Here is a 16,337-nt window from a genome sequence, read left to right as displayed (position 1 = left end):
TACCCAGACCGGAAGATGCTATTTTAAAGATGTCGTCCATTTAAAGGATTCATCCAGATTCCAGGACTAAAGGTTTCACAACACATCAGTCCCCCCTGCTGTTGTGTATTTAACAATCCTTATATATTCTTCTAGCTTTGTGAGTAGGAAGGCAGATCAAATTCTGATACATACAATCGTAATGCAAATATAAATAAATAGATTTACAGTACAAATACCAAACCTATGACCGTGTCAAATACATAGATAATAGCAAAAGCTTATCACAAAGAACTAATGGCACTTTAATAGAATGTGCTCTGCCCAACATCTTGGGAGAAAGACGACAAGTATTTCGGTAAAATAGTGTATTCCTATAAAGAGAAAAATGAAGGGAAAACTGTGCAACAGTTCAGTGCATAAGAAGTTAATAATTTATGAACAAAATCTTAAAATACTGAAAATGCACAAAAACGGAAAAGCAGAAAAAAGCAAAAGTATGCATTCTGAACACAGGCATATCAGTACATTAATACTTTCAAGCCATATTTTTTTTGTTTGTTTTTATCACCAAAAATAACGTGCAAAATAAAATTAAGACATAAAAATCAGCAGCTTCAAATTTACAACAGAGACTGATGTCACCCAAGGTATTATCTCATACAAGCTCAGTTATGTAGAACGGTGAGAGAAATGGCAGTATAGGGGGCTCTCTCCCAAAAAGCAAGAACAGAATCTACACAAAAAATATTGGGAGTGGAAAACAAAGTCCATACAATCGTGTTGTAGCTACAGAATAAAGTCAGTCCAAGGAATATGATGATGGGCTATAATGAACACATGTTCTTCAGGAATACAGTATGGTTTCCCCTGGCCTCGTTCCTAATCCTTTCAGGCAGTGCATATATATCCTATCAAGAACATGAGTTGATCAAGCATTGACATAGCAAAGCACTGCACAGATCTATGCATTATGCTGTGGCATGAATCGCGTCACTCGCCAAGAATGATCTTCCAATTAAAAAAAACAACAACAATAAAACAGAAAAGAATAGTAACAAGTTACAAATCTCAAAAGCAACACGTCCGCCTGAAAATACACATAAAAGTATAAATCACAGTCTAGCTAGCTTTGGTTTCTCTTAAGAATAGTCCCTTACAACAACAGAACCTCTATACTGCAGTCTATTAGGATTCTTCAGGGTTTTTGTCAACTAGAGAGTGTTTTGTAGATGACTTCTTGTTCTCCCTTTTGATAAAACAAAAAGTTTTGCGCCACTGAAATGTGAATAGGACCACAGCTGGCCAGTGATGTGGCACACCAATCCTGCCTATAGTATAGAAACACATTTAGCATCAACGTGCCATTATAGGGTCTAAGCAGCCAATAAGACACGACGTTGGTCAGGAAGTTCCTCGACTACTGCAGATAGTCTCAGGACCACGTGATAACAGTTTAGCTCCTGCTCCAATGAACTTCATTAAAACAGCGTTTTTACCAAGTACTAATTTGAGATTATAGTAAAAAAAAAAATTATATATATTTTAATACTACTAAGTAATTTGCCATCTACAGGCTGAAAGCAAATAAACAGCAACAGGAGAAAGCAACTGCATATAAGCAGACAAAAGACTTACAAAGACAGATTGAACATTGAAACATGATCACATGATGGGCGGTAAGTAAGTTCTAGCATCTGGGAAGGGAGCTTGTAAGTGTATTCATGGAGTGGAATTTGGGATAGCGGAGTAGTGAGGAAGCAGTAATGCAGAGGTCACATCTGACGATTGCCATAAATCTATACAGAAACTTTTGTAAGAGAGAAATGCATGGTCAAAGCAGTGTCCCGATGGGTTATCCATAGTCATACAAAACAAATATACATTGCCTATCTGCATTACTATTCATGTGCATCATATTTACTTTTCAATATGGCTAAATTTCACACATGTAACGGCTTAAAGCATATATCATTGCTGTTGTGCGGGATCTGCCAGTGACCCTACATCATAGTTACATTTGATCTTATTAAAATGGTCTACCCCACGACAGTCACTTTCAACATTTGGTTCCAATACATTCTAAACGTCCACAGGCTGCAAACAGCAGATGTAAAATGGTTACATAAGTAAGGCCACCATGCTTCTTCCAGTTAAGAAAATCTGTAATAAACTGTTTGCATCACAGCCTTAACCAATGACCAAACAGGAAACAGAATAAGATCGGTTTGGAGAAAGACAATAACCTTTACCCAAAATGAAGCCAAAGAGGGGGGATTAAGATATTGACATTAGTCTGCTTGTTCCTGTGTGTAGGAAAAGGCTCCCCGCTGTAATCTTCCACTCCAGAAATCCATGACAGAAACTGTCTCGTATCAGGCGCTTTAGCAAACAGCATGTTTACATTTCCCCAGAGGCCTTTTGCAGCACCTGCAGTTGGCAAGAAGCCATTCAATCAGGTGCGCCACAGTCCATCTCTTTCTCTTCTTCCTGTGCTTCAGTTCATCAAAGTAACACACAACGAAAGAAACTGCTTTTCTTTGCCGATTTCTCTGTAATTTTTACTGGACCTCCACCGCCCGGAGAGCTGCTTTCATTCTGAGGAAAAAAGTCAATGTTGGAGACATTAATACATACATGTTCATACATTGCAATACAAGCTATTCCAGACAGTTCCTGACACGGAAAGAGGTGTCAGCAGAGAGCACTGTGGTCAGACAGAAGGGGGTTAAAAAAAAAAAAAAATTTAAAAAAATGACAGTTTTTTCCAAACTGAATTCAATAGAATTCAAAGGGTTAATTTAAGTGCTAGGGACTTTTTTTTTTTTTGACAGGTTACATGTCTATATATTGCCACCCAATCTGGGATGTAAATGTCCCAAAGAGATGTTTTTGAGACAGGGCTGTAACCAAAAAAATGGTTTAAATAAAGTTGTTAAAAAAAAGTGGCCCAAGAATTCCAAATGCATATTTGGGGACGGGGACGGAATGTCAAACTTTCACTTTTTTTTGCTTGTAAAACGGCCAATTTTTATTTAGCCTTTTTTAGGCTTAAGCCTCCAAAACACAATGTGTGAACATAGCCAAACAGTTTGGCAGTCTGTAAGGAGAGGGAATCTTGGAAATGGTGAAATAAAAAATAAAAATTTCTGCTAATACAAACCATTTTTCTGTTGAGTTTTGTCATGATGTCACGACCAAGGGTGAAAAATGCCTAAAAAAAAGGGGAAAAAAAAGAACCAATGACAGTTTTAATGGCCAATGAACTTACTGACCCCAATTATTTTTTCTTTTTTTTTTTAAAGACAAAAACTCTAATGATGAACCATCGCTGTACTGTTTATTATTTGTATATCTATATAAGAGGGTCTTCTCACACAGTCTGGAGCCTACAGCTGCCACTAGAGAGATTTATTGGGAGGTTACCAGGCACTGTATGAGTACATGTACAGTGAGCTTGGATGTGATTGAAGTGAACAGGATGAGCTGCAACACCAGGTAGAGTTGTACCACAGAACGTACAAAGCGATGTCTGGTAAGTATTGGAGAGGCTGCAATACACACAATTCTGAACCATGAACTGTTTGTGTTACACTGGTAAAAAAAAAACACTGCATTATAAAAACTATGCACTTTTTTTTATTATGATTTTTTTTTTTTTAAAGCTTGTTTTATTAACCCTTTCCCGCTATAGGACGTATGCATACTTCCCAGCACCCGACACTTTTGTGCAGTGGGACATATGCATACATCCTAGCGATCTCCTACACTGGCGCGAGAGATCGGCGGCGGGAACCGGCTGTCAATCACAGCCGGAGTCCCGCCTCAGCTGCCGGGGCCGCAATCGCGCCGGTCCCAGAAGCATTAATTCCACAGATGCCGTGATCAATCCAGATCATGGCATCTATAGTGTTGACAGGGGCGTGCGATCGCGGGTCGCTGTTGGTTGCTATACCTCCTGTCTGCCTGTTACGGAAGCCTGTGAGATCCAGCCACAGGCTGGATAGCACAGGCTGTACTGTGTGCAGCTGATCGGATCATACTGTGCTGCCGTACAAATGTATTGCAGCATACTATAACCTGTAGAAAAATAAAAAGTTCTTCAAAAGTATAAAGTGCTAAAAAAATAAAAAAATGCCCCTTTCCCAATAAAAGCCCTATATTATCATCAAAAAAGATCAAAAACACAAATCATATAGTATTTATTGGCGTATAACACGCATTGTTTAGGCTAAAATTTTTAGCCTAAAGTCTATGTGCATGTTATACGCCAATAAGCCGCTGCAGTTCAATGAATTTTAAATCAATGAACTGCAGCGGCTTTTGCAGGTGCAGAGACCTGCCGTAGCTGCCGGCTTCTCTCACCCTGCTATCGGCGCCGCTGCCCCTTCTCCCCCCCGGCTATTGGTGCCACTGCCCCTTCTCTCCCCCTGGCTATCGATAGCCAGGGGGAGAGAAGCGGCGCCAGCAATCGGGCAGCGGCGCCGACAGACAGGGGGAGAGAAGGGGCCATTGCCGGCGCCGCTGCCCCGTTGCCTCCCCATCCCCGGTTGTATAATTACCTGTTGCCGGGGTTGGGTCTGCGCTGCTTCAGGCCTCCGGTGTGGCGTCCCCTGTGTAGTTGCTATGCGCTGCACGGCGCGGCGCAATGACGTGTGACGTCACTCGTCATTGCGTCTCACAGTGCATAGCCACACCGGAGGCCTGAAGCAGCGCGGACCCGACCCCGGCAACAGGTAATTATACAACCGGGGATGGGGGAGGCAGCAGGGCAGTGGCGCTGGCAATGGGTGCCGCTGCCCCTTCTCTCCCCCTGTCTGTCGGCGCCGCTTCTCTCCCCCTGGCTATCGGCGCCAGCAATGGGGCAGCGGCACTGATAGCCAGGGGGAGAGAAGGGGCAGCAGCACCGATAGCCAGGGGGAGAGAAGCGGCGGCAGCAGGGCTCTAGACCCCAGGAAAGGCAGTGGGAGAGAAGCGGGCAGCGACGTCCTCTCTCCCCCTGCCTTTCCTGGGGGCATCTGTGTGGTCAGAAACAGTGTATCGGGATATACACATGAACACACACGCACCCTCATTTTACCAAAGATATTTGGGTAAAAAACTCTGATCAAAATGTGTCCCCCCGTGTACGGTACATAATAGGTATTGCCAATGACGTGTACTATACAACTATAATGTAAATTATCCCGCATGGTGAACGCCGTAAAAAAAAAAAATAATAATTTGTTAATTTTGGTACAAATAGTAGAATCAAAAAAAGATCAAAAAGGTAGCACGTATCGCAAAAAAACAAAAACAAATAAGCCCTCACACGATGGCGTCGGACGAAAAATTAAAAAATTACGGCTGCTGGAAAATGAATGGCAGAAAAAGAACATAGAAAGCTAGATAAAATGGGTATCGCCATAATCTTACTGACCCACAGAATAAATATAACATCACTTTTACCGCACAGTGTACACAAAAAAAAATATATATAATAATTTTCCAGTTTGTCACAATATTTTGGAGTTTTTCACAAAAAAATAAAGCCTGGTCATTAAAGTAAAAAATGGGTCTGTCCTTGGGGTGTTAACCCCTTCACGACCACGGACGTAAATGTACGTCCTGGCTTGGCGGGACTTCCCGCACCAGGACGTACATTTACGTCCTGTGTATGACCGCGAGCATCGGAACAGTGCTCGCGTCATACACGGCAGGTTCCGGCTGCTAGCCGGAATCCGCGATCGCTATCCGCTATTAACCCCTCAGATGCCGTGATCAATACAGATCACGGCATCTACGGCATTGCGGTACTTGGATTGGATGATCGGATCGCCCGCAACGCTGCCGCGGCGATCCGATCATCCAGCACGACAGCCGGAGGTCCCCTCACCTGGCTCCGGCCATCTCCCAGGGTCTTCTGCTCTGGTCTGCGATCGAGCAAACCAGAGCAGAAGATCACTGATAATACTGAGCAGTGCTGTGTCCTATGCATAGCACTGCACAGTATTAGCAATCAAAGGACTGCTATAAATAGTCCCCTCTATGGACATAAGTGTAAAAAAAAAAAAAAAGTTGAAAAATGTAAAAGTTAAAAATAAATAAATAAATAAAAATAAAAAAGGTGAAAAAATCCCCTCCCCCAATAAAAATGAAAATTGTCCGTTTTTCCCATTTTACCCCCAAAAAACGTAAAATATTTTTTAAATAAACATATTTGGTATCGCCACGTGCGTAGATGTCCAACTATCAAAATGTAATGTTAATGATCCCGTACGGTGAATGGCGTAAACATAATAAAAAAAAGTCCAAAAATGCTGCTTTTTTTGTCACCTTTTTTCAAAAAAAAAAATTTTTTATAAAAAATTATCTAAAAGTTTTATATATGCAAATGTGGTATCTAAAAAAAAAGTACAGATGACGGCTCAAAAAATTAGCCCTCATACCGCCCTATATATGGAAAAATGAAAGTTATAGGTGGTCAAAATAGGGCGATTTTAGATTTAGATTTAGATTTGGGGGGGGGGCGGGTTGCCGAACATTTTATGGTAAAATGAGAGGTTCCATCAAAAAGTACAATTGGCCACGCAAAAAACAAGCCCTTATATGGGTCTGTAGATGGAAATATAAAAGAGTTATGGATTTTAGAAGGCGAGGAGGAAAAAACGAAAACGCAAAAATAAAATTGGCTGGTCCTTAAGGTGAAAATGGGCTTGGTCATTAAGGGGTTAAAGCAACATTCCAATGTGGATCCAGATGTACCGAGACATTGTAGTGGATGTTATCTGTGCTCTAATTGATGGTGCTCTGTTTACAATTTGCCTGTTTACCTACTTTAATTGTATTTGTATCCTTTTTTTCTTATGCTTTTATTTCTTTGAAAACTTTAAAAAGGACAGATTTACACAAAAAATCATTATTCCATATAAATACCTTAATAGCCACTATAGTTAAAAAAAATTAATAAAAAATAAAACTTCCCTCCATGTATATTAGGGCAGTGCTATATACGCAATGGTTGTACAAGTCATGGTCCAATATGTATGTATGTTAGCTTTGGTTCACTAAAAGGGGATTCCTTTCCGTCAAACGGAATTGAAAGGAATCACCTCTTACCTCCTCCACGTTGATGCTGGATTTTGCACTAGTTTCAAGGAACTTGATTCCATAATCGATTGCAAGCTGTGTTCAAAGACCAGAAAAGAGATACAAAAATACACATGACTAAAAAAACAACAGCCAGGGGAAAGGGGACACCGTAATATCACAGTAAAGGAGGAAGAAAGGATTAAAGTCACCACCTACCTTTTCCCCCCTCTCCCGAGATACTTGTCTCTTCTCATTCATGTCACATTTATTACCCAGGATCATTCGCTCAACATCAGATGAGGCATGCTGGGAAAAAAAAAAGAACGTTTTACTGAATTTTACATGCATTATTTCATAAGCCAATTTCATCTATATCTGTAAGGCAAAGATTAAAAACAGCCACTATAGGATGGATATATTGCTTGTATGTGACCATTGGCTTGTGATGACTTATGAATTATCTGGATCAATGTAGCCTCAAAAGCATCTACCCTCACTTGTATGCTGTGTGTATGTATGTGTGACTATTGGGCTAGGTTCACACTACGGAATTCCCGCCTGCAATTCAGCTTTGAAATTGAAAGGCAGAAATTCCGCTTGCTAAAATGTATAGTGTAGTGAATGGGTTTCCGTTCATAAATTCACACTTCTGTATTTGTGAACGGAAAATCCGCTTGGAAATTTCAGCCTGAAGAATGGCGTTGCTCATTCTTCAGGCAGAAATACTCACGGAACACATTGCAGCCTATTGGAGACTGCAGTGTCCGCACGGTCCTAGCGCCGACTGATTCAGTAGGCGCTGGCCGCACTCTGAATCTCCGGGCAGAAATTTTCTGCCCTGAGATTCCGCAGTGTGAACCTAACCTTACACTTTCATACTTGGTCCCCAGCCCTGGTAAGAGCTCAGGCAGGCAGAATGTAGTAGTGAGGTGGCAGCAGACAGAGGACTCCAGTGGCAACTTGTGAAGCTTTGATATAATAGCGTACAATTAATTTCCCGGAAAACACTAATAAGTCACAGCAGGGGCAACAGCCTGTCTCTGGTGGACACAACTTGTCCAAGCTTTACAAGTATATGTCACCAATTGTCCTGCATAGACCATCTGTCTTAGCTGTGGGTGAATCATGGTGCCGTGTGCTGCACACAACTATACCTGGTGACCAGAGGGGGTCTCAGCATGGACACCCTGATTGATCTCAACTTTTAGCATGTCTGTGCGACAGGAAAAAATGTTCATTTAAATGACAGTAAGGCTTTAATGCCTACTTGTACATTGCTAGACAGGAAGAGTAAACATTTGCATAATAGACACTTTAACCACAATGATTCTCAAAAGGCAAACACAGCAGGTGACATTTTCATTCCGTGTTCCCTTAACAATAACCTGATGTGCAATCTGCATCACTTAGAGTTGTGCCAAAAAATATGCAGCACGAAAACTTGGCTGTACAAGTTACAGCTTTAAAGGGGTACTTCGCCGCTCAGCGTTTGGAACTGTTCCGAACGCTGGAGCTGGGAGCTTGTGACGTCACTCCCCCTCCCATAGACTTGCATTGAGGGAGCGGGGCGTGACGTCATGAGGAGGCGGGGCTATGGCATCCCAAGCTCCGGGCTCCAGCGTTTGGAACAGTTTGTTCCAAACACTGAGCAGTAAAGTACCCCTTTAATATAATCCATTTCTGAGGGTTAGCAGATTGTAGTATTCAAGAACAATTATTTTTGTCATAGTTACAGCCTGCAAGTGACAGCTCCAGTTCAATTTAAGGAAACAGGTATCAAGGTGGGCTGACGCAAAGGGACAAATAACCAGCTGTAATTAGCCAATCATACCATATTGTTTCAGTTGACAAAATAGTAGTCTGCCATCAGCCCTTATGAATGATAGATGATGACACAAGAGCAAAGGTGACCAAACCTGATTTTTTTTTTGGTGACTGGCCGACAATTTTTTGTGTGGTGGGTGTACTGTCTTTACCCCAACAGCTGATGACTGAGGAAAGGAGGATCAGGTACGTTTGATTTCAACATGCCCGATACCTTGGACTCACCAAAAGTAAGACACTGCAAGAGGTTTCTGGAAGAGCCTTATTCCCCTTTCCCCATTTAAAACTTTGTGTGCAAGTGTAAGGAGGGGGTCTGGAAGAATATCTGTGGGTCTATCACGGGCCAAAAAATATAAAAAATCACCTACTTAAGTTAGGAGACCAACCTTTGGCTCTGTGATAAGCATAAACTGATGGAACTTCTGTATGGAACAGTATTGATAAAACACACAAAATATATTACTTACTTCTTCAATATTTCTTATCCAGTTTTTAATATTGTCAAATGACTTCTCATTGGTGATATCATACACAAGCATGATACCCTGAAGGAAAGACAAAAAGATACATTCACATGGATCCAAGTACTCAAAGGTAAAATATAGCAGACCGGCTGTGGTCCTACAACTACTGTGAGAAAGGGTGTCCCCTGATCCCCAAACCATCCTAAATACAGACATGGAATTAACAAATTGTGCACTATGAGTCTGTAAGCAAAAAAGGGTTTTTCTTTCATTATTATTGAAACTACCAGTCTTATGCCTAAAAGTTGGTGTAAGCAAGTCAATACGCAGAGAACAATGCTGATATGTACATTTTCCCCTTCTAAGGGTGCATGCACACCACGTTTTTGCAATATACAGTTCCCCTATCAGGTTTTTGATGAAAAACTGATTCCTCAAATCCTAACTTGACTGTATCAAAATTTGTGTACAAATGTTAACCCGTATACGGTTTGAAAAATTATATCAGGTTGCATCAGTTTTTTTAAGAAAAAAACATATTTTTAACTTTTCACTCCATTTTGAATAAAGTTTCACTTGTTTGATTGAAATTACAAGAAAAAAAAAACTGTGCAAAGTCAAAAACCGTATGGTGAAACCCGGATGGAACCGTACGCACATACAGCTCTGTATGGTTCCCACTGACTCCCATGTTAAAAAAAAGCGTATATGGTTTAATATAGTTTTTCACCCGGAACAAAAAACGTGGTAGACTACGGTTTTGGGTACTGGTAAAAAAGAAAAAAACGTATAAGATGCAAAACAGACTAAACCGGATGATGCGTCTGACATACGGTTTACAATGTTAAGTCAATATATACGGTTCCGTACGGTTTTTAACTTGAAACCGTATAGCAAAAACGTGGTGTGCATGCACTCTAAGCAAAGTTGGAAAGCTAAGGCCTCGTTCACATCTGCAGATCAGTTTTATTTCTCCACCCAACTCCTGCAATGGGCATGAGATCGAAACTAGATGGATTCCAAAAGTCAGTGGGATCCATAGGGACCTGTTGGTGTTTGTTGACACCAAAAGACCATCCAGTTCTGTTTGTTTCTGGAACTAACTCTGTGACAGCTTCCGTACAGAGCTTCTATGCAGATGTGAACTTCCTTTCATGCCCTACTTTTAAAGGATTGTCCAAGATTTGAAAAGAAACGGCATGCTTTCTCCTCGTATGCCACATCTGCCCATGATCTTTGTCTAGTTTTGCTTCTCTTGATAGTAATCCAGAATTAGAAAAAGTAGCTTTTTTCCCCCCAGAAACAGTGCCACACTTGTCCTTAAAGGGGTACTCCACTGCTCAGCAATTGGAACAAACTGTTCCAAATGCTGGAGCTGGCAGCTCGTGACGTGATAGCCCCTCCCCCTCATGACTTCACGTCCGCCCCCTCAATGCAAGTCTATGGGAGGGGGCATGGCAGCCACCACGCCCCCTCCCATAGACTTGCATTGAGGGGGCGGGGCGTGATGTCATGAGGGGGGCAGAGCTATGATGTCACAAGCCCCCGGCGCCAGCATTCGGAACAGTTTGTTTCAAATGCTGAGCAGCAGAGTACCCCTTTAATTTGTGTGTAGAACAGTTCCATTAAAGAGAATGGTGCTAAATTGGTTACATAACCTGAGGACAGGTGTGGTGCTGTTTTTGGAAGGCAGTAGCTTTTTTTTTTTTTTTATCCTGGAACGACTTAAAGGAGTACTCTGGTGCATGAGTATTCCTGCTCCGTCCTGCAAAAAAAATTAAAATGAACCATCTCTCACCTACCTGGGTTCCCGCGGAGCGCCACTACAGCTGATAGGTCCTCCGGTCCATCCTCTTCATACTTCGGTGTGAACGAAGCGTCACATGGCGCTCAGCCTATCGCCGGCCACCGCGATGTTCTGCCTCGGCCGGTGATAGGCTGAGCGCCATGTGACACTTCGTTACACACGGAAGTATGAAGAGGATGGACCGGAGGACCGATCAGCTGTAGTGGCGCTCCGTGGGAACCCAGGAAGGTGAGAGATGGTTCATTTTCATTTCTTTTGCAGCCCAGGCAGAGTACTCCTTTGAGAAAAGTTAAAGTGCACTACCAGTAATAAACAGATATGATGTCCTGTTCTATTTACAAGTGTAGCTATGTACAGTAGACACTGGGGCTTCTGGGAAGTATCCAGCCCAGACAAGTAACATACGTGCTTTACATGTTCAAAATAGTGAGCACTGCCATTACAGGAAAGAGACTCACCATGGCTCCTCTGTAATACGCTGTGGTAATAGTACGGAACCTCTCCTGCCCCGCTGTGTCCCTGAAAATATAAACACATGAAGACTATAATTCCACATGATATCAATGTGGTGACCCCACCAATGAATTATCAGAAGCTGTAATACAGGAGGTGTGGTGTAAGATTTGGTTGAGGGAAGGTGGTGGATCTTTTAATGAAGCCTAAAGAGGTTTTCTTATTTGAGACACTATAAACCTTTACTATGGGTGTCCACCTTTTAACACCATGACAGTGTTTGCTTTTCTAAATATTTCCTAATATTGTTGGGTTGGAATACCATTTTTGTATTGCAGAGCTCCGCATTTTTACTGAAAGAGGCCATACTAACCCCAAGGGCGGCTCAATATAAAGTTCCTAGTGGCATGCAGACAACCTGCAAAACTATATGGGGGAGGATGTACAGATAACCCCATAAACCACCATTCACATGCCTGCTATTCATGAAGGAATACCAAGCACCCCTACTTAATCTTCAGAGTGAGAAGGCTTCTGGTAGTTACGTGTAGTGCACAGCACTGGCTAGCAACCTACTGGTTGTACCAATTCTATTGGATTAGAAGGACTGCCCTGCACCAACACACACATTGGCTCATCGCTACAGAATGCTGTACCCTGCAATGGATGACTTATTCAGTGAGAGTTTGGGGAAGGATAGTGGGAATGTATCAACTGGCATGCACCTGCAGAACTGTGCGCGCAGTGTTTTTATTTTGAAAATTAAGTTGCACTGAAATCCTCATGCAATTTTCCACTATTTTTGTTGTTGTCTGCACTGCTTCATCATTTTTCTTGCACACTTCCAGGGGGAGTGGTTAGCAGACGCACTGGTTGGTGCGCTGAATTTATCACGTGTGTAAAGATTATTTTTATGCATCTTTCATCCAGTGAGCACCTGGTGTAGGAATGTATGTGAGCTTTTAACCCTGTTTGCACTATCCCGACGCTTCCTGTAAATTTGTGCAAATACATTTTTTTCACATTTTCCAAAAATTTGCGCTAATAAATTCTTTGTTAACTTTCTATTTACAATAACATTTCCAAACTAAATTTTGTTGTAAAATTTTTAATAACTAAACACATGTATCGAGGTTTTCTGGGTTATCCACCTTCTACTAATAAAGTCTACTAAGCTGTGAACATGTTAGAAATGGATACTGTCTGCAAATAGAAAACCTAAAACTATACCTGTCAGGCCCAAGGCCTGATTATTAAAATCCTATATGTGTATTATAAGTTATGACCATGTGTGATGGATTGTCCAGGACATGGGTGAGAGGTCATTCGGACGGTGTGTCTTTTTGTGTATTGCATTTTATTGGGGGCCTGGCTGTTTGTTTGTATCTCCTTTGAAGTCATGCACTCTGGTCTCATCATATAATCAAAGAGATAAGGGGTAAGGAAGAGAGAAGACCCCCCTGGTGGGATCAGAGGGGAGGGGGGAATGGAGTCTCCCTCCCAAGAGAACAGATATGATATTTAAACAATGCTAGACTAAAAGTGGGTTGTTCAATGCTGTGCAACAAGCTGACAAGATCATCCTAAGAACAGCTCTCTCACTCACTCATGGACTGCTATATCATCATGTTGTAAGAACTTCATCTTTTGTTTTCTGAACTTGCCTTGCTAAACTCTTTTATATATTTTTGTAACTGTATGTCATTTGTTTCTGTATTTTTATAGAGTCAGCACTGTGATACCTTTTATCAGATTAAATGTTTAATTAATCAGCTCTGGTCTTTGATCTCTAAATATATGAGCTCACCTTTCTGAAGGAGGCTCTGGTAAAACACGTTTATCTAAGGGTTAATTTGGTGACTTGCTGGGACTTGTAGTGGATACCCAGAGGTCTGGCGGCTTTAACCCTTGCACCATCACACTCTCTCTGCCGTCTTAGCTGGACCGATAGGGTGTGATCGTGACAATACCTTATAAAAATAATTGTCAACTATAAAGCAAGGCACAATAAGACATCATCGGGTGTACACATGTTGGCCAAGAAAACAAAAGGCCTGACAGTCATAAGATAGGAAAAAAAATTCTTCATGTTTACACAAGTGAATGCCAGGAAAATAAAATTACAATGCACTAGAATTTACGGTTCCTAACCTATCCTAGAGAAGTTAAATAACATGCTAGGATGCAGAAGGTTAAAGAAAGAGCAAGGACGCAGCTTTGATGTGCAATTCTAAGCTCAGGATGCAGTGTAGTAACTCTGCACACACCACAGATTTTATCACTGCAGTAACAATGGTTGTTCAAAAAAAAAAAAAGAACAGAATGAAAATAAACATTAACCAAGCTAATAAATAAAACCGTAATAAAGCAGAGGGTGGTTTGTCGTGCAGGTACATAAGGAGGTTATAAGTCGGTCACCATTTATTTAATAGATTAATAGCTTTAAATTAATTTACATTTACTTTGAGTAAAGCAGCTTCACTCCTCTCAGAAGCAGGCAGAAAACAGGAGCAGCAAACAGAAGGACCAGGGGTAGGTAAGTATAGAGTTTTTTCCTACAGCCCAAGCAACAAATAATTTTTTTAAGCTAGAATATCCCTTTAAACATATTACTTCTAACTTCAATTGCACCAGTTATGATATTAACTAAAAGAAGAAAATAGAACACACAGAAGATAAAGTTCTAGAAAGGAAATTAACCTACCATATCTGAAGCTTGATCTTTTTTCCATCTAACTCTATTGTGCGAATTTTAAAATCAATGCCTGAAAAAGAACAGGGAAAGCATCACAACTTTAGGATAGTGAACATTTCAGTATATTTGAGCACAAGCAGTATGTAAGGTGAACGCAATATAATATAGAGGCCATCCCTTGGAAACATATGACATATGTTCTGTATCACTCGATAAACAACAAGAATTTACATTATAGCTTTGAGGTTAGACTAATAAGTGATCCACATAGATCCTGAAGACACAAAAAGATGCAATTATTGTAACCATATAACCCTCAGACTTGCATCATTGTTTCACACACACACACTGTATATGTATATTTATTGGTTCACATACTAACACAAAGCTCAGCAATAACATGAAACCATCTGCCTAATATTGTGTTTGTCCCCTTCTGCCTCTGACCCATGGACTTCACAAGACCGCTGAAGGTGTCCTGCAATATTTGGTACCAAGATCTAAGTAGCTGACCCTTTAAATGTAACCTGTCACATTGCAAATGGAGTCTGTTCTATCATGTTACAGAGCAGGAGATCGTTTTAGTGGGAAACATTTTTATATAACTTGCCGTGTATTTATCTAAATCCCTTTTCATTTTGAGCCTTGGCATCCAGTGGGCGGTTGTACTCCGTGACTGACAGTCACTTTGCAAGTCAACTCATACAGGAAAGGCTGCCAATCATTGATAAGACCCGCCCCACTGTACTCCCAAGTAAATCTGGAAATGGACAGTTTTGCGCAATGGAGGCTGGACCTGGAATACCCAGTTTCCCCATCTTCCCCTCTGCTCCAATATGCCCATCCATCTCATGGTCACATTAACAAAGAGGTGCCATGAATATTCATGAGGTGGGCAGGTATATCAGTGCAGAGGGGATGGAGGCAAGGAAGGCATCCTGGGTACCGCCTCAATTGTGTAAAGCCAGATTACAATGGTATCTCTGGATCCAGGTAAGTGATACATCATTTGACAAACGTTCACTCGAACTAAAAATAATCAGGGTATGGACATCAAACATGTGCAGAGCATATCACAAATAGAAAATCAACGAGCAAGGCAAACCCGGCAATCACAAACTTCGTAAATCCTGACAATCAACGCTTGCACCCACAATAAGGGATATCTTCAGAGATATAACCACATTTAGGGGGGGGGGGGGGGGGGAACACACACACTGCCAGGAAAGGCCAGAGAGAGGAAAATCTAAGATAATGGTCAACAAAGGAAGCAGCTGAATGACAACAGCTACAGTTACCACCTCAACCACATACAGTATCTGGGCAAAATGAGATGGAAAATTAACCACAAATAAAATAGGTAAACTACAACTAGCAAAGAAAAAGACTAAACTAGAACAAAGAGCAAAGGGGAAGACAAAAACCCCCCCAAAAAAAAACAAATATGAACACAATGTCAGACCGGTCTTACAGGAAAGAAGTAAAAGTAAGAGAACTAACAAGAACCAGAGGATGCACTAAGCGTTCCGTAGCTAATGTACAGTGGTGAAGAAAAACTCCATGGGGGAGATTTATCAAATGCTGTACCCTACAATGGATGACTCCAGAGGAAAAGATGCTGAGTTGCCCATAGCAACCAGTTTGCCTCTTCCATTTTTGAAAGGCCTCTGCAAAATGAAAGAAGCGATCTGGTTGGTTGCTATGGGCAACTCAGCAACTTTTCCTCTGGACAGCTTTTGATAAATCTCCCCCTATGGTCGCCAATTGGCAGAAAATGCCTCCGGATTATATTTAAGACCCACACATACAGTATTTCTGACCCAAAAAAATTATATATATATTTTATTAATAATAATAATAATAAGCTGGAAGCAATATGTAAATACAAAATGCTATACCTACAATGCTTTTTTTTTCTTTGTTGTTTCTTTTCCTCACTTTGGGTTGTTGTTTTTTTTTAAGGTAATTTTTCAAAAATGCAACAAGCTGTGGCAGTGTTTTTTTTCACCTAGTTTATGATATTTTTCTCAAATAGACTTCCATG

The 16,337-nt window shown here is 41.1% G+C and overlaps 1 protein-coding gene across 1 annotated transcript in view; it reads right to left on the bottom strand.

The window, feature by feature from the left end:
- Positions 1 to 260: 260 nt before the first annotated feature.
- The window catches only part of RAB8B (RAB8B, member RAS oncogene family), a 29,093-nt gene continuing 13,016 nt past the window's right edge, over positions 261 to 16,337 (bottom strand). Inside the window, exons 2-8 of the mRNA XM_056572862.1 lie at positions 14,303 to 14,363; positions 11,604 to 11,664; positions 9,342 to 9,419; positions 7,267 to 7,356; positions 7,078 to 7,143; positions 3,143 to 3,193; positions 261 to 2,577 (exon numbers count right to left, since the gene is read on the bottom strand). Of these exons, the coding sequence (XP_056428837.1) occupies positions 2,485 to 2,577; positions 3,143 to 3,193; positions 7,078 to 7,143; positions 7,267 to 7,356; positions 9,342 to 9,419; positions 11,604 to 11,664; positions 14,303 to 14,363 (500 nt within the window). The 3' untranslated portion in view covers positions 261 to 2,484. The remainder of the gene's footprint in view (positions 2,578 to 3,142; positions 3,194 to 7,077; positions 7,144 to 7,266; positions 7,357 to 9,341; positions 9,420 to 11,603; positions 11,665 to 14,302; positions 14,364 to 16,337) is intronic.

This window comes from Hyla sarda, chromosome 4, assembly GCF_029499605.1.
Source record: "Hyla sarda isolate aHylSar1 chromosome 4, aHylSar1.hap1, whole genome shotgun sequence".
In the NCBI taxonomy this organism is placed as follows: Eukaryota; Metazoa; Chordata; class Amphibia; order Anura; family Hylidae; genus Hyla; species Hyla sarda.
The sequence above is the reverse complement of the archived record's forward strand: the minus strand, read 5'-3'. Positions and strand labels throughout refer to the sequence as shown.